Source organism: Jaculus jaculus, chromosome X, assembly GCF_020740685.1.
Source record: "Jaculus jaculus isolate mJacJac1 chromosome X, mJacJac1.mat.Y.cur, whole genome shotgun sequence".
Lineage (NCBI taxonomy): Eukaryota > Metazoa > Chordata > Mammalia > Rodentia > Dipodidae > Jaculus > Jaculus jaculus.
In genome coordinates this window covers 132,903,701-132,922,870 of record NC_059125.1, presented here as the reverse complement: position 1 = coordinate 132,922,870, position 19,170 = coordinate 132,903,701, and the positions used below count along the sequence as shown (strand labels likewise).

Here is a 19,170-nt window from a genome sequence, read left to right as displayed (position 1 = left end):
TGCCATATAGCAAGTTAAGTTTCTATTTCCTCATCTAATGATCTATTACCAGAAATTAAGAAGCCGTTACACCTGGGTGATAGCCTCTCCTGGTGCTGCCAGTAATTGATGAAGAAACAAAGAAATTGCATTTAGCCAGTAACCCTGTGATCTCTGGCCTGATTATAACTCCTTTCCCCTACAACCCTATAAAAATCTATGTGTAAAAATAAACTTCGAGTCCTTGACAAATACCTAACTTGGTCTCCTTCTTGTGTCTGTTTGCCTCCCCCCATTCAGGTTAGCTTCTCCTCGAGTCCCCACTGGCAGGGGCAAGGGCTAATCAAAATGTAAGAGGATATAAATAAATCACATGGAAACGTACTTTTCTGGATAATGGAACACCCAGAAGACATAGATTATTACTAGAAAATTTTCAGTGCTAGGGATGGGATACCTTCCAGTGAGTTGTTGGCCAGGGAGGTCCCTGATGTCTCCAAAACATTACATGACATTTTTCTAAGGCTCTTGGTTTCCCACTAGGAATAGATGGTAAGACCCTATTGCTGAAGACTCCTCATACTGGGGCTGCAAAGTCACTGAGAAATCCTGTTAGAGCTGAACTAAAAACCTCCTCCACATAGGCCAGCTGTCAGAAAGCTGGAAAAATCCACACTGCATGCAGTTCAATGGGAGAGAGAGAAATCACCAGTGAATATACTCAATAGTAGACACTGCCAACCTTATATTTGGCCACCCAGGCCAAATGAGCCAATGGGTGCAATAGTGACACATCTGTTATGGGGGAAACCAACACCCTCTAATTTGACTGGAGGCCAGTTCCATGGGAGGGAATACATCCCTGATACTGAAAACCTACAACAGGGGTAGTCATTGGCCCTAAGGGTGTAACGTCTGCTGCTGTCTGACTAAATGTATATACTATGTTCACCAAACTGCCTGGTAAGCACTTCTCTTAGTGTTCATGCCCATATATTAATGCTACTCTCACTTTTGGTTACAGAAGCTTCTTTTTAAGATGGCAGTTCTCCCTGGATCTTAATTTTATTCTGGTTTGTATCTCTCAGTTACCCCCTTCCCTGGATCATTTTTTAAATATATTTTATTTATTTATTCATTTGTGTGTGTGTGTATGAGATAGAGAGAGAGACAGAGAGAGAATGGGTGCACCAGCGCCTCCAACCACTGCAAATGAACTCCAGACACGTGTTCCCCCTTGTGCATCTGGCTAATGTGGGTCCTGGGAAATCAAACCTGGGTCCTTTTGCTTTGCAGGCAAATGCCTTAACTGCTAAGCTATCCCTCCAGCCCATCCTCCCTGGATCTGGATTATCCTCTGGCTTGAGTCTCTCAGCTAGCCATCTCCCTGGATAAATGTGCCCTTACAATCAAAAATTTTTTTAAAAATATTTTTGTTTATTTTTATTTATTTGAAAGCGACAGAGAGAGAGAAAGAGGGAGATAGAGAGAGAATGGGCGCGCCAGGGCCTCTGGCCACTGCAAACGAACTCCAGACGCATGCGCCCCCTTGTGCATCTGGCTAACATGGGTCCTGGGGAATCGAGCCTTGAACTGGGATCCTTAGGCTTCACAGGCAAGCGCTTAACCGCTAAGCCATCTCTCCAGCCCAATCAAAAATTTTTTTAAAAAAAAAATGCTGGACATGGTGGTGCACGCCTTTAATCCCAGCACTCAGGAGGCAGAGCTAGGAGGATTGCCGTGAGTTCAAGGCCACCCTGAGACTCCATAGTGAATTCCAGGTCAATCTGGGCTAGAGTGAGACCCTACCTCGAAAAACAAAACAAAACAAAAAAATTTAGAAGTGACAAAAAGGCAAAAGAAAACTCCAATAGTGTCCTATAATGTGAAACATGCAACCCAAGAACTCTACTCATCCATTTAAAAGTGGAAACTTGCAAACAATACACAAGTTTATACACAAATGTTCATAGTCATTCACAGAAGCCTCATACTGAAAACCACCAAAATGTGTGTCAATAAACTATATAACAAATTATCATTTATCTATTTAGTCAGCTAATACCTTGTTTTAATTCAGGAACATTTGTTGAAGTTCAGGATTCCAATAAAAAGGAAGAAAGAGCTATAATCTCTCTCTCTCTCTCTCTCTCTCTCTCTCTCTCTCTCTCTCTCTCTGGCATCAGTCTGTGCTCAGCACACTCTGTCATCTGGTTCTCAGGACTCAGATTGCACAGTGGTCATATACTTATTGTCAGGGCTTTCAGTTAGGTGGCAAGAGAATTTTGAACCCCCCACCCATCCTGGCCTCACCCTTTTGACCCTCACTAAGATCAATCTATAAGACAAGAAGATAGACCATCCACATCATGAGACTAGCCACTTCTACTACATCTGCCAGGGCATAGGAGAAAGGATTTATTGCTGTTGTTGTGTGTCCCAGCAAATTTGACAAAAGGTGGGTATCTGGTAGTGGCGCTGAGAAAACCCCAGATACAGAGAAGTGACCCATGTTATCCATTTTAATATCAGATCAAGACAGACAACAATTCTCTGCTTTCTACATGGTCTATTACTGTCTGTAATCACGGTGGTTTCAGAGAAGACAAAGCTTGCTGGAAGCTTCTGTTTCTGGCTGTGGTGCAGCTTTGAGCTAGAGAGAATAAAACCTACTCACTCTTACCTCACCAGTAGAGAACACTGCCTTCTACTCCTATCCAGGGGCCATGTTGGAAACTTGCCTTCTCTTCTCCTCTTGAATATCTTTTTGCTTGTCCTGCTGCCACTGTGGCTTGTGGTCACACATTATGTGCTCTTGCCTCTACAACTTGAGGAAAATATAAATGAGGTCCCTGCTCTGCAGTTATGTTGCAACCCAGCACCTCACTGCTTTTGAATTTTTTCTGTGACTGTGTGGTGGTTTGATTTATGTGTCCCACATAAACCTATGTGTTCTGAATGCTAGGTCCCCAGCTGATGGCAATTTGGGAATTGGAGCCTCCTGGAGGAGTGTATAGTTGGTAGTGGGCTTATGGGTGTTATGGCCAGCTCCCCCTTGCCTGGTACCTAGTGTTGGCCAGGAGGTGATGTCCACCCTCTGCTCATGCCATCATTTTCCCCTACCATTATGGAGCTTCCTCTTGAGTCTGTAAGACAAAATAAACCTTTTCCTCACTAGCTGCTCTTTTTGGGTGTTTTTTTTTTTTTTTTTTTTTTTGCTAGTAATGCAAACCTGGCTGTAACAAACTGGAAGCAGGGCTGTGCTTTGTACAGATTCTGAGGCTGTCTGAACTAACCTTAGAGATGTCTTTTGAACCCTGTTACACTTACCTTCTCATTGCTGGGACAAGTACCCAACCAGAAGTAGCTTATTGGAGGAAAGTTTATTTCAGACTTACAGAATTCAGGGGAAACACCGTCAATGGTGGAAAATGCTGGCTTACTTCCATAGATCCATAGCAAAGAGTCACCATCAAACAGCCAGAGGTCCAACTGGTTCTTTATATACCTTATGGCCAGCCTACAAGTCCTGCCTCCAGTGATACCTCCTCCAGCAGGCTACTGGAGACTTAAGTAGGAAACTTAACTTTCATCAAAAATCCCTGAGGGAGCTGGAGAAATTGCTTAGCAGGTAAGGTGCTTTTGCCCTTGTCCCAGGTTTGATTCTTCAGGTCCCACATAAGCCAGATGCACATGGTGGTGCATGCATCTGGAGTTTGTTTGCAGTGGTAGAGTCCCTGGTGCACCCATTCTCACTCTCACTCTCTCTATGTCCCTTTCTCTGTCTCTAATAAGTAAATACTTAAAAATCAGAAAAAAAAATATATGTATGTATATGTATATCAAACCAAAGGACCTTGGTTCGATTCCCCAGGACCCACATAAGCCAGATGCACTAGGTAGCATATGAATCTGGAGTTTGTTCACAGTGGCTGGAAGCCCTGGCACACCCATGTGCTCATTCATGCCCTCTCTACCTCTGTCTCTCTCTCTCTCTGTCTGCCTCTTTCCCTTTCTCAAATAAATCAATAAATAAAATAATTTTTTAAAATCCCTTAAGAGTCATGGTGGCACATGCCTTTAATCCCAGCACTCAATAGGCAGAGGTAGAATGATCACTGTGAGTTTGAGGCCACATAGTGAATTTCAGGTCAGCCTGGGTTATAGGGAGAGACACTACCTGAAAGAAAAAAAAAGAGTTCAAGACAAAAAAAAAAAAAATCCTGAAGTTATAAGGGATATACATTCAAACTACCACACATGTACCCCAGGGAGAGGAGAAGTGTGTATACTCATCACCAGTGTCCAGTTCCCTGGCCTCTTAACCATCCACCTTATAAAAAACAGCAGCACTTTTTCAACATGAGGTTGTGAACAAAGCTGGGACTGTGGCTACCCTTTGTATGGGACACAGTTTGTGCCCAATCCCATGAGAGTGGGTATATCACACTCACAGGCCAAAGATTGGGAAGACTCTTTTCTCTGTCCTGAAGGGAGAAAGTGAACTGTTTTAAAACAGTCCACTGGCCAAATGTGAGATGCATGTCACATGCTAGAAACTCTGCTTTTCTGGGAACATAGAACCACATCACACTGTTTTGATGGAAAACTTCCTTCCTTCCTTCCTTCCTTCCTTCCTTCCTTCCTTCCTTCCTTCTTTCCTTCCTTCCTTCCTTCTCTCCTTCCCTCCTTCCTTCCTCCCTCCCTCCCTCCCTCTCTCCCTCTCTGCCTTCCTTCCTTCCTTTCTTTTTTCTCTCTTTTTTTTTTTTTGAGGCTGACCTGGAATTCACTATGTAGTCTCAGGCTGGCCTTGAACTCACAGTGATCCTCCTACCTCTCCCTCACAAGTGCTGGGACTAAAGGAATGTGCTACCATGCCTAGCTGGAAAGCTATCTTCCTCAACTCTCTGCTCTCTGAACATGCTGGGGTTCTGTCAGTGAGCAACATGTCCTCTTCCCCATTCATGCACCCCTGTGCTATAGCCCCGATTCAATACCTCTGTGAAGCTTCATGGCGGGTATGTGGCCCTTTAGTGTCCCACCACCTCATGCCTCCAGTTTCTCTCTACAATGTACAACTTATTAATATAATAAATAACTTTAAATTTTTTAAAAAATATTTTACTTTATTTATTTGAGAGGTAGAAAGAGGCAGATAGAGAGAATGGGCATGCCAGGGCCTCTACCCATTTGAAAACAAATTCCAGATGCATGTGCCACCTTGTGCATCTGGCTTCTGTGGATACTGGGGGATAGAACTTGGGTCCTTAGGCTTTATAGGCAAGTGCCTTAACCACTAAGCAATTTGTCTAGCCCTAAATAACTTTTTGATTTTATTTTACAATGACTATTTTATTCATTTATGAGAATAGAGTAACTACAAAGACTAGCTTGCTCTGCTTTCTCTTTTTAATACTTTAAAAAATTTTATTTTCATTTATTTACTTGAGAGAGAGAAGGAAAGAGAGGAAAAGAGAGAGAGAGAATCGGTGAGCTAGGGCCTACAGCCACTGCCAATAAACTCCAGACACATGTGCCACCTTGTACATCTGGCTTACGTGGGTCCTGGGGTATTGAATCTGGCTCCTTCAGCTTTACAGGCCAACATATATGAAAACTCATTGTGAGTGTGGTGGTACATACTTGTAGCTCTCGGGTTTCACACTCATTTGCCCTAAGGGAACAGACTTTTGAAATCTGACTTGGCTCAAACTCTGCTGGACATTTTTTCTGTCCCCTTTTCCAGTGCTGGAGGGTCCCTGCATCTTACTCAGTCTAGTGTTGTTGAGAAAGCCTGAGAGCATATATGGGTTCAGAGAGAGTAGAACATGTCTGGGGTTAACACCAGAAGTGATGTTAAGCTTTCTCAACATCAAGAGACAGCAATGTCTTGGAACTCACACATCTGCACACAAAATCCACAGCTAGGGCATTCCCAGAAGTTTATGGGAGAGGATGAGCCAAATATTCAGATTGTTCAGATAGCCCTAGAGGGGAGCTCAGGAAAGGTACCTGCAGTATAGGATATTGACACCATGTTGTCACATGACCCAGAGGCCTCTGCATTAACTTCTCTGTGAGTGTTGGCTGATTTTAGGGCTTCCCAAAGAGCTTAAATTAGTAAACTGTCTTCTTCTCTCAGTTCCTCTGGCAGTTGTGTCATGGCCTGGCCTTTTCTTTTGTTAATACAGTAAGGTTTGGGTGTGACAAAGACCTCGCAAACCATTCTGATGCAAAGACAAAGGCTTTTGTTCTTGAAAACCATGAGCTGCCAGGGCTGGCTCAAAAGAGAGGAACACAACTAACTTGAGATTCCAGATAGTGGGCTTTATGGGCTTCTTTTGTTGGGGGAAGGTGAGGAAAGGTTGTTTACATTAGCCATTTCAAGTAGGCAGGGTGTGAAACCAGAACTGTGAGCAGACAACTTGGGAGATAAGGGGGCAGGAAATCATGACCTGAGGTATTGTTAGGCAAGGACTGATAACTGATAATGGCTGAGCAGTTTCTTTTCTTTTTCTTTTTTCCCTTTTTTCTTTCTTTCTTTTTTTTTTTTTCGAGGTAGGGTCTCAACTCTAGCTCAGGCTGACCTGGAATTCACTATGGAGTCTCAGGGTGGCCTCGAACTCATGGCAATCCTCCTACCTCTGCCTCCCGAGTACTGAGATTAAAGGCGTGCGCCACCATGCCTGACTTGGGTGAGCAGTTTCTTGAGGAAATGTGGATAAACCACTTCCTTATGTCTGTAGCCATCCTGCTGTCCTCTGTGACTCCATTTGGGAGCCTGTCCCAACCTAAGAAATACATAATCCACTAAACTAAATAGATTGGGATGACATACCTCTTCCACCGTAGGACTCCATCCACTGGAGATACAAGTTGCAAGCCTAAGTCTATAGGGTGATACATTCAAACTACCAGTGTCCATTAAGAAATTTATGTTGCTGCCTCCAATACACTGTCCTAAGCATGTGCCCAAATCTCAGAGCAGTGAAGTTTCATACTTTTATTCTGGGGGCACCTGTGGAATGGGTAGGATTTGAAATCTGAAGAAGTATATGTGCCCTTCTCAGAAAATGTCCTGACTCATAATGTCCTGTCTGGTGCAATCTATAGACTTCCAGGATTACAGTCACGAGGCCCCAGTTCAGGGTATTTGTCACATCCCTCTGTGGGAAGCCCATTCTTCTGTCATGAACCTGAATAGTCACAGCCACAGGTCTGGCCTCATACTAGTCTGTCAACCATCCCTCTCCCTGCGGGCTTACCTTTCCCTGTGGAGTGTTTATTAGATAAAGGGAGGGAGGACAGAAGGATGAGTGTCTGCACTCAGCAGGTAACCAGGCTGAAGTTTCTGGGTGTGACACTGTACTTATGGGCACCAATGACAGGGACAGGCTGCCTAGGATAAAATAGCATTTCTGCCTCAGGCAACTTATTCAACTTCCTGTTGCCTCAAGGTTCTCTTCCACCAAGAAAGCACTAATAAAGGTCTCATTGCAGCACCACCCACCGAGAACCATGCCCACCATAAAGGATCACCAAACTCTTAGCCCCTAGTCATAGCAGAAACTCTGCCTTCATCCTCCTCTAAGGTCTTTCATGCTGACACATGCTGAAAGTGCAAGCCAGGCCCTCTGTGCTCTCTTCATGAACCACTGCTGCCCTGCCCCGCATATCCACTACCTTAGTCCCTGGTAATCTCTTAAATTCAGGGACCACTTCCAGCCTGTTGTACCTGGCTCACTGACTCCCCCCGACACACACACATAGACCCCACCTGGTGTCCTGCTCTGCTCCCACCAGTTCATGGGCACTTCCTTTTCTATCACAGAAGACCATCTTCTGTGATTCTGCAGCCTTTTGTCTTTGCAGGAGAGAAAGGACAAGTGGTGGCCATGGATAGCAGCAGAACCCTCCTAATAACCGGTATCCTTGCCCTGCCCTCCAGATCTGGACCTCCAGATCCTAGTCACAACCTATCAGCCAGAGCGATCCCTTCAAACATTAAATGAAAGTATGCACCCTCTTTATGGATCCAAACACACCAGGGACTTCTTGCATCATGTACTTACAGCAAAAGCCAAAGGACTTAGAGTGTCTTCAAGGTCCTACACAGCCTGACTCCCTCAAAATCTTTGCCTCTACATTTCCTACTGTTGTAGCTCTCAAGTCCTCTGCTGCCTCCACATAGCTTTTCTTTGAACACATGGGGCTATTCTTGCTGCAGGATCCCTACACAGTCCTCTCCCCGTGTCTGGGGAGCTCCTCTTCCAAATAGCTGCCTGGGTAAAGCCTTCCAGACTTTGCTCACTCACTGCCTTCTCATGGCGTCTGACAAGACCTACTTATTTTAAAATACACTCAAGCTCCCTCATACCTCTACATCTCCTCACTCTGCTCTCTCTATTTCTCTATTGTATCCACTGTCTTTCAACACGTAAAGAATTGTACAGTGGGTATGGTGGTGCACACCTGTAAATTCAACACTCAGATGAAGGCAGGAAGATTTCTGCACTTTCAAGGTCAGCCTGGTTTATGTAATGAATATCAGGCCAGCCCCAGGACTACATGGCCAGACTCTGTCTCAAAAAAAAAAAAAAAAAAGAATGGATTTTACTATTAGCTATGATTTTTTTCCCCAGACCTTCTTGCTGTGAGAAAATTAGCACAACATAGCCAAGCTAATTACTTTTTTAATTTACTAATTCCAAGGGCCTAGGTCAGTGCCTGTAGTTCACCAGCATTTATTAAGTGGAGGAAATGTGATTTAATTGGCATGGTTAGGCAAACAATTAGTGTTAAGAACAACAGTCAAATGATTCTATGATAAATTATTACTGGGCTATATAAAAGGAGTTCTAATGCAAAAGACAGGTATTGAACATTACTAAAATGTAGCATACCCACAGGACCTCCAGAAAAGCCTTGCTGAATAGTGATCACCCACTTTGTGTGGCCAGTCCTTATGTTGAGCATCATACTAGTTTTGTTTGTTAAACCCACAGACAGGTTTCCTTCCTTCCTTCCTTCCTTCCTTCCTTCCTTCCTTCCTTCCTTCCTTCCTTCCTTCCTTCCTTCCTTCCTTCCTTCCTTCCTTCCTTCCTTCCTTCCTTCCTTCCTTCCTTCCTTCCTTCCTTCCTTCCTTCCTTCCTTCCTTCCTTCCTTCCTTCCTTCCTTCCTTCCTTCCTTCCTTCCTTCCTTCCTTCCTTCCTTCCTTCCTTCCTTCCTTCCTTCCTTCCTTCCTTCCTTCCTTCCTTCCTTCCTTCCTTCCTTCCTTCCTTCCTTCCTTCCTTCCTTCCTTCCTTCCTTCCTTCCTTCCTTCTTTCTTTCTTTCTTTCTTTCTTTCTTTTTTTGGTTATTAGAGGTAGGGTCTCACTCTGGTTCAGGCTGACCTGGAATTCACTCTGTAGTCTTAGGGTGGCCTCGAACTCTCCGCAGTCCTCCTACCTTTGGCTCCCTAGTGCTGGGATTAAAGGCGTGTGCCACCACACCGGCCACAGATAGGTTTCTGTCACACTGCCTACACCAAACTTCTGGTCCTCTCAAGGAACCCATTCAAAAGAGTCTTCATACATCTATACTTCTATACATCTATACTTCTATACATCTATACTTCTATACATCTATACTTCTAGTGGCTCAGACAGCAAGCCATTTTTCTGAGAACTTTTTTGTGTTGTTTTTTTAGGGGTAGGGGTCCCCATCTAGCCCAGACTGACCTGGAACTCTGTCGTCCCATGCTGGCCTCGAACTTAAAGGGATCTGCCTATTTCTGCCTCCCAAATACTGACATTAAAGGCATACACCATCACATCCAGTTTCTGAGAATGTTTTTACAGGCACGCTCACATTGGATGGGAGGATCCATGGTACCCTGCCTGAATCATCTCATTGGCCAGAGGAACAGTATGACCACGTGCTTCACCCTCATTGGCTAAACAGTGGAACGTGGAGAACTGTTTACGTACTTTCGAACTCTCAGGAGAAGGAGTTGGAAGTTGGAAGTACACGTCGGAGACCCTTAGAGGTGGTATTGTATCTCCTGCCCTCTTGAATGCCGCCCAGTAGCCATTAGGGCCTATCTTACAGGAGCTGAGGAAGAGAATCAGGAGGCAGCATCCTGGAGGTCAGACAGAGGAGGACTAACGTTTTATCACTATGCAGCTATTGTTACCAAACCGTCATCCACGCCATTCTCAGGCCTCTGCGGTGGCTTAGATTCTTCTACTTGAGCCGGAAGAAGTCCAACAAAAAGGAGAGGAAGCTGGCAGGTACTCTTCTTCGGGCATGAGTCTCTTTGTTCTCCATACAAGGAGCTTTCCCATAATGGTTCTGGTTAGCACTACCACTCAGGGCTGTATGGACCGAGGGAGGAGGCCATCACCATTTTGAGTGGCTGTGTAGAGGAGGATGCCTTGGGGTCCTCAGGAATGATGCCTCTACCATCTACAACCCCCATTCTTTTGTTGGGCTAAAATGGGAAGTAATTTGGACTGACTCACAAAAATTGAGATGTAAAATAGGCCTTTTAAAGCCTTATCTTTTCTCCTTGCAGGCCTATTTATATTTTCAGGAGAAAGGAACTGCCCCCATTTGAGGTGGGCTTGGTTCTTCTTCCAGTCCAGGCTTGTATTTGAAGGCAGGAGGGGAGACAACCTCATGTCTTTCCTTACACTTGGAAAAGCAGGCACCGGCTCTTATCTGGAATGGTGGTGCATGACTAATCCCAGCATGTGGGAGGCAGAGGCAGGAGGATCACAAGTTCAATGCCAGCCTGTTTTACATAGTGAATACTAGGCTAGTCCTGGGATACAGATTAGGTCTTTTAATCAAAAGAAAAAAAAATATTTATTCATTGTGAACTCATTCTTTATGGGACCACAATTATTATGCAGCTTCATAATTTAAGTCAAATAGCGAGAAACAACATATGGAGAGTTTTAAAGGTCTCACCAAAGCTGGACCTGGTGGCTCAGGTTTGTAATCCCAGCTAGTTGGCAGATCCCTTAAAGAATTTATAAATGAATTTATTCATTAATAATTTATCCATTGTGGTTCTGGGGCCTTGTGCATATTAGGCAAGCACTCAATAACTGGACTACTGCCTCTGCAATTTTTGCACTTTCTATTTTTAGACAAGGACTAAGTCCTCAGGCTGGCCTTGAACTTTTTCTGTAGCTTAGGGAGGCCTTGAACTTGTCATTCTTACCTACCAACTATCTGGGATTACAAACTTGAGCCACCAGGCCCAGCTTTGGTGAGACCTTTAAAACTCTGCATATGTTGTTTCTCACTGTTTTGACTTAAATTATGAAGTTACATAATAATTGTGGTCCCCTAAGGAATATCCATTCTCAAATATCACGATTACAATGACATTTGAACTCTATCCTGTGCCCAAGACTTAAATTCTGAGGAGTTGACACATATTTATTAGTTAATATGTGTAACACTAATAAGGCAGACATCAATTGCACTTGACAGAAAAAACCAGGGCAAAGGGTTTAGGAAATGTGCTTGGGTTTACATAGATGGTCCCCAGACAATCTGAGTCCCTACTTGATGCTCTTTAATCATGGCCCTTCACTGCCTGTGGTGTGAGGGCACTGTGCTGTGCAGAGTGGCAAACCCAAGATTTGAACCTGAGCACACTGCCTCGAGAATCCTGCAACTGTCACCATTAGGCTGTACTGTCTGGTATTTGGTTCTCAAATAAGAACCATTCTGTTTTTGGAAGAAGATGACTGTCTACCATATCTTCCTCTGAAGGGTCTACTTGTCATGGGTGGGTGTTTGCTTTTGAGAATAATTAATGGAATATGTTGTTTTTCTATCCCAGATATTTTAAACCCCAAAACTGTGATAGGTGTTGTGACAAGTTTATTTGTTGATTATGGCTGGATTGATGAATGCATCTTCTTCAGCACTGATGTTGTCATTGGCAACGTTCCTCCAAAACGTGGACAAAAAGTGAGTGCCTTTGTGGAAGAAGATAAAATATCACATGGATTAAATGCAATCGCGGTAAGATTTGTTTGAGTTTGTGAACAGTCTCATTTCCTAGTGGACTTTGAACCTTGGTTTTTTTTCTCCTTTCAAACTCACAACCTACAAAATGGATATATGCATTGGATGCAATGGATGTTTGCAAAAATGGAAACCTATAAAATAGATATAGTGAAATTTGATGCCTTATTTTCCTGAAGCTATAAATTTTTTATGATTTATAGCAATTTCTGTGATTTTTGTGGTTTATTTGATTTAATTGTCCTTTAACATTAATTAGGTTAATCCACAGTGTTGCTATTGTATGAGAAGGGCACCTATAACATACTCACAAACATTGGAATCTAGCTACACTCTATATTGTGTGTTAGGGAAAACAAAGTATTTCAGTAGTGGGAGTTTGGCATGAAACTTTTGGGAAAGCTCAGTTTGCAGTGTGGCTGTTCACTAGCATCAAGACAGGGCATCAGAAGTTAGAGGGTGTAACAAATTCTCTGAGTATACTGACATAAGTGTTTCTGTATAGACAAGGGCTTGGTGCTTCATCCCTCAGCTAAAGTGAGTTTGAGAGGCTGGAAAAATTTCCCAGTGGTTAAGGACACTTGGTTCGATTTCTTAGTACACATGTAAAGCATAAAGTGTACATATGTCTACAGTTCATTTGCAGTGGCAAGAGGACCTGGAATGCCCATTCTGTTATCTCTTTCTGTCTCTCTCTTAAGTAAATAAATAAATAAATATCTTTTAAAAAGAGTTTTACTTAAATCAACATGAATTTGGTATTAACAATCAATTGAGAAATAAATGTGAATTAGCTAAACTGTTTGTAAAAATATGAAAAATTCAGATGTTTGTAATATGAAAACTGAACATAATTGCCTAGATACTTTTTTTTTTTTTTGGTTTTTTGAGGTAGGGTCTCACTCTAGCTCAGGCTGACCTGGAATTCACTGTGTAGTCTCAGGGTGGCCTTGAACTCACGGTGATCCTCCTACCTCTGCCTCCCAAGTGCTGGGATTAAAGGTGTGCACCACCGTGCCCGGCAAAATATTTTATTTTTATTTATTTATTTATTTGACAGAGAAAGAGGGAGAGAGAGAGAGTGAGAGATTGGGTACACCAGGGCCTCCAGCCCCTGCTAAAGAACTCCAGATGCATGCTCCCCCCTTGTGCATCTGGCTAACGTGGGTCCTGAGGACTTGAACCAGGATCCTTTGGCTTTGGAGGCAAATGCCTTAACCACTAAGCCATCCCCTCCAGCCCCTAAATATTTTTTTTTTGAGACAGGGTTTCATTGTATTGTCCAGTATGGCCTTGAACTCCGGAATTTAAACACCCCTCCTGCTGTGAAGCTGTGATTGCAAGTATGTACTAAGGATACTCACCTTATAATGTTTCTAGAACAACATTTTTTTTTAATTTTTATTTATTTATTTATTTGAGAGCGACAGACACAGAGAGAAAGACAGATAGGGGGAGAGAGAGAGAATGGGCGCGCCAGGGCTTCCAGCCTCTGCAAACGAACTCCAGACGCGTGCGCCCCCTTGTGCATCTGGCTAACGTGGGACCTGGGGAACCGAGCCTCGAACCGGGGTCCTTAGGCTTCACAGGCGAGCGCTTAACCGCTAAGCCATCTCTCCAACCCCTAGAACAACATTTTTAAAAGAATATTTATTTATTTATTTATGAGGTGGAGGGAATATGTGCCTGCCAGGGACTTGTGCCACTGCAAGTGAACTCCAGATTCATGCCCACTTTGTTCATCTGGCTTTATGTGGGAAGTGCCCAGATGGCGACCTTTGCAAGCAAGCACCTTTAACTGCTGAGCAATTACTCCAGGCCTGAACAAATGTTTTAAGTGTACAAGTTCTCTTTTTAATTTTTTGGTCATATTTATGTAACTGTTTCCTTCTCTTATAGGTGTATGCTTTCTTTGATGATTTTGACTTCCATAGACCACCAAACTGCATAGTCAGAGCTTTATCTGGCTGTGTTTCTCGTGTAAAGGAAGATACTGTCTACATTGCTAATGAATATCACTTCTATCTGGACAGTATCTCTAAAGGTATGATTTACATTTTAAAGACATGAAAAATTTAATATTTTGGGAAGATTTTACTACTGGTACACTACAGTGTATTTGGCTCCAGTGTTTCTTCAGTATTTTTGATGGACCATTGGAATTGAAAATAATGTGCACTATAGGGATAAGTAGTATAAAACTCCACGTTATCATTGTAATATGTTCATGAATTGAATGTAGTCAGTAATGTCTGGGTATTTTTTCATTAATTCAAGTGTTCAATTTATAATAAATTGAAAATATAACTATATAGAAATACCAGTTTTTAAAAATACTTCCAGTGCTTTTAAAATAAGATTTGGAAATAGCCTTCTAGCTTTCTATGTGTGTAATGTGTACACATGTGTGTGTCATTGTTGAATTCCATTTGTATGTAGCATATATTCTAAAATTGCATTTATATCCAGAATTATTAATGTTTTTTGAATCTAATACAATTGTCATACAGCCAACAAAAGATGTGGTGGGTTTAGTTGAGCACCACAAGGCAGCTTACAATTTTTTTATGGGTGTAAATCAAATCTTTGACCTAAATTTTCTTGTAAAAAAAAACTATTGGCTGCTTTTTTGAGAAGGCAGTATGTGGGGCAAAGGTGGATCCAGGACATTAGCTAGGAAAATGTTGGGACAGTCTTGGTGAGAGAGGATACAGGCTCAGATGAGGTTGTAGACATGGAGGCTTTAAGGATTATTTTGATTCTGGATATATCTTGAAGTTAGTGATGGAAGAACTGGATGATAGGTTTAGAACTCAGTGAGAAAAAAGGAGAGTCAGAGGTAGGTCCAAACTTCAAACAATATGTCTCCTCCTACCAGCTTTATGGAGGTATTGTATAAATTTAACATAAGGAAGGGTAACACTAGGTAGAAAGATAGATAGAAAAGCAATTCACATGATTAAGTTAATATAGCCATAGCTTATGTACTTAGAATTTTCTTTTGTGTGTGGCAAGAACAGGTGAGATCTGCTTTATTTAGCCAATTAAAGGATTCTATATATTGTTATTAACAATAGTCAATATACTTCAGATTAGGACTCCATTACTCACTCATCTTTAACTGGAGGCTTCTAACCTTTGGCCATTGTCCCTCATTTTCCCCTTCCTGCCTAGTCTCTGGTATTCTTAGCAGAGGAGGCTTCTGGCATCTTGTGCAGAGCAGGCCACTGGGGACCCCAGTGGCTCCCGCCATGTGTCAGATCTGATGATCCCACCCGTTTGCTTCGCTCCTAACTGTCTCCAGGCATCTCAGCTGGCAGTTTCCCACAATTCAGGGTGGGGAGAAACTGAAGCAGGTCACTCAGTTAGTGTTCCAGAAAGCTGAGGAGACTGATGATTCACTCCTCCATTCTTTTCTCTTTGAGGGGAGCCCACGAGCAAGACAATTCCCTCTCTATGCTGAGGAGTGTCTGCCTGGGGAGGGCAGGCTGCAGGCAAAATGGAACTACTTCTTGCCTTTTTGGGGGTGCAGTTTCCTTATTGTTTTTTCTTCTGTTGTGCTACTGTAGCCTTAGAAGGGGACTCTGCTTCTTTCCCCTATTTTTGTAGCTGTGTAGCCGCCCAGGTGCTGCCTGTGGGAGGAAAGAAAACTGAGAGTACCTACTGGGGAATCTTGCTGGAGCCCCTCTGTTCCCGCCACTGATCGTTTCTCACTTGAAAAGTAGTAAGGCTGGAGTTGTCAGTGTGAGACGTGGAGCAGCCTTTGTCTTGTGACTTACTTCTTACTTATCATAAAATTCTATGTGAAATTTCACATTCCTAACTGTAAAAGATAACATACATATGTAACTGCTGAGCAAACATTTGTCAAAACAGATTCATTCTTATTGTAGTAATATTTCTTAGGCCAGCTCCTGCACCTAATAGCAATCAATGTTTATTTGGTGGTCACCACATGCCAGGTATTATTCTAAGTGTTGTATTCTTATCAAATAATTGTAATACTTCGAAGTCATAAAGATTGTCACTACCTCTCCTATTAGATGAAGACACTGAGGTATAGAAAGGTTAAGCACCTTCACTGAGGTTGAAGACTAAGTACCAGTAATAAGTTTGAATATAGGTAGCAGCTGCTCTTATCTGTGTCTCAGAATGTCTTTCTTGAAGGGCACTGGATGTGACAAATTATGTCAAAAATCCTGTGCTGCACATTTGATACTCTCCCTGTGGTCTTTTTAAGGCAGTGGAGGAGATGCGGTTTCTAAAAGAATATACATTTCCTTTCTTTCTAGCAGAAAGATTTCTAAGATATCTGCTAAAACATCTGCAAAATGTACTTTATATCTAATACAAGTCATTTTAGGGTATTGCGAGTCGAAGTAACTGTTGAAGGTTTTTTTTGTTTTTTGGGTTTTTTTTTGGTGTAGGGTCTCACTCTAGTACAGGATGACCTGGAACTCTGTAGTCCCAGGTTGGCCTCAAACTCACAGTGATCCTCTTACCTCGGCCTCCTAGGTGCTGGGATTAAAAGCCTATGCCACCACACTTGGTTGTAACATGGGAAATTTAACACAACAAAATTTAAAATATAATTTTTTTTTGTTTTTTTGAGTTAGGGTCTTGCTGTAGCCCAGGCTGACCTGGAATTCACTCTGTAGTGGCCGCGAACTTAGGGCGATCCTCCTACCTCTGCCTCCCAAGTGCTGGGATTAAAGGCGTGCGCCACCACTCCCGGCTTATAATGTTTTTAATACACAACACTGCAAAGGTGAGAAATGTGGGCGAGAGAGAATATTAAATTTGCTTTCTTTTAGCTATCCTAGGTTTTAAGCCTTATAAGGGTGACTGGTTAGACATCGACTACACTGTGAATCATCGATCCTCAAAAATCAACATATATTCGTTGAAGGCCACAAAACGTAGGCATCTAGATGAGGTAATTTTATTTCTATGTTACACTTATTGTTTTCTATCAGTTCTTCCTTTACTGATCATTTTTATGGCTGAAAATCTGTTGGATGTTCTGGGAAATGTAAATATTTGAAAATTTGAGAGACTGTGTTCTTTACCAGAGAGGTACCATTTTCTTATTTACATGTCAGGACTTCAAAAGGGAAACTATTTGAAAATAACATAAGACATATATATTATTAAATTCTGATCTATCTATCTATATATGTCTTATATATTAAAGTGTTCATTAGGCTATTCTGAGATCAGGGAGAAAAACAATTACTACACAGAGAATTGTTCAGAAAGATGAATGGGGCCAGGCCTGGTGGCACATGACTAAAATTCCAGCACTCGGGGGGCAGAGGTAGGAGGATTGCTATGAGTTCAAGGCCACCCTGAGACTTTATAGTGAATTCCAGGTTAGTCTGGACTAGAGTGAAACTCTACCTTGAAAAAAGAAACAAAAACAAAAACAGAATTTAATGGAGTGAGTTAGATAATGGAGCCCGAAAATGATTTTCAACAAAGTTATAGATGAAATAATGAGTTTGGAATGGGACAGCATTAGAGAGAAAATTTAACTATGCTTATTACCGTCTTTCTTTCTCAGTCAAGAATTGGTCAACCTCAATGATAGAGGCGAATGACAATTTAAACAATTTACAGGAATATTTCTTATCAGAGAGATTCTCCTTTAATTGCTGTGAGGTGGGATATGGCAGTGTGGCTTTACACAGTACCCCAGTGGTACCCATGTGCCAGGAAGGTTGAGAGTCAGTGATGAGGTGGAGGAACCTGTTGATTAGAAACAGATTGGGGAGGTGCAGGAACAATTATTATTAATTATACATTTTCACATTCATCATCATTCTCACTTCTCATTATAGGTCTGCATTACTGCTGTGAACAAAAAATGTGGAGTAGTGGACCGCACTATCTTTTACACCTTGGAATCTGTGGACATTCCTGATGATTACTTTCCTCTATTAGGCGATGTTGTCAATGTGGTTGTAGTGCAAAGCATTCGGCCTCACTATAATTGGAGAGCAATTTCCATCACCCCCATGACATAGGAACCAAACCTTGTCATTTCTTCTTCAATGTATTTCAGTGGACAATAAAGGACCTGGGTTAAATGGAAAAAAAAATAGGTTAATAATTCTAAAGAATATGGTAAATATGAATTTTCTCATAAACATGTTGGGTAATTCATTGGGAGCATGAACTCACTTAGGGTTGCCTTATCAATTCAAAAAATGTGCTAAAGCTAGCTCTTGGTTGTAACATAATGTCAATGCTGCTTTTCAAGTAGATTCTTGACTACTTTGCCCCCTAAGTAACCTGTAGAGGCAAATGTTTTAACTCTAGAGGCACTAGGGTTAACAGATAAATGGGCTTGATTAGAAGTTACAGCTTGTTTTCAATTATGTCTCCTTATGTTGTGTGTGATGTGTATTTGTCCATATAAAATTTCATTTTCCATCACCTACTCAATTTGTTAAATTTAAGGTTTATCTGTGGCCCATCTTCCCATGCTGGAGTGTAAGCTTCATATGATAGGGTGTTTTGAGGTGTATTATTTTCCATTAAACTATCAGCAAACAATAATAGATAATAGAAGCAGAGTACATGCTATTAGCTTCAGTAAATAAATTGAGCAGGAATAGTACTTACCTGTTGTTAATTTAACTTTCTTTCTCTATAAAATTGTTCAGTAACCTATTAAGAGATCAATTGACTTTTATTGACAACTTCCATATAGACATTAAACCATGATTATAGTCCCATCCCAGCATCCTCCCATTCCTTCTACCAAATCTGCCCTCCAGTGAACCACTTCTTCTTTCCAACTACTGTCTCTTCTATTTTGATATCATCATGTTTACCTCATATTGTGCAGATCTTGTGTAGGTAGCATCAGCCATTGTGCGGTCATGAATATCAATACTACTTTATGTGTGGAAGACAGTATTGTAAGCACTGCTCTCTTCCTTTGACTCTTACATTCTTTCTGCCACCTCTTCCACAGTGGTCCCTGAAGCCTTGGAGGGCGCGATAGAGATGTCTCGTTAAGTGCCTAACAGCCCACTCTCCCTTCTACTCAGGACTTTGTTGAGTAAGAAGCTTCCCTAACGAAAATGACAGCAGCATTAATATATGGACATAAACATAAGTGTTTAGATAGCAGTTTGCAGAAGCTTATGTATGGCT

At 42.0% G+C, this 19,170-nt stretch overlaps 1 protein-coding gene and 1 non-coding gene across 2 annotated transcripts; one reads left to right on the top strand and one right to left on the bottom strand.

Moving 5' to 3' along the window:
- Window positions 1–2,156: 2,156 nt before the first annotated feature.
- Window positions 2,157–2,236, bottom strand: LOC123456949. The gene has a single exon (XR_006634808.1).
- A 2,754-nt stretch (window positions 2,237–4,990) lies between these two features.
- On the top strand, window positions 4,991–18,032 carry LOC101607039 (cancer/testis antigen 55). Its single transcript, XM_012947795.2, has 6 exons — window positions 4,991–4,997; window positions 7,852–7,905; window positions 11,819–12,003; window positions 13,906–14,050; window positions 16,821–16,942; window positions 17,847–18,032. Exons 1-6 carry the CDS (start codon window positions 4,991–4,993, stop codon window positions 18,030–18,032), a joined length of 699 nt encoding a protein of 232 aa, XP_012803249.1.
- Window positions 18,033–19,170: the final 1,138 nt, after the last annotated feature.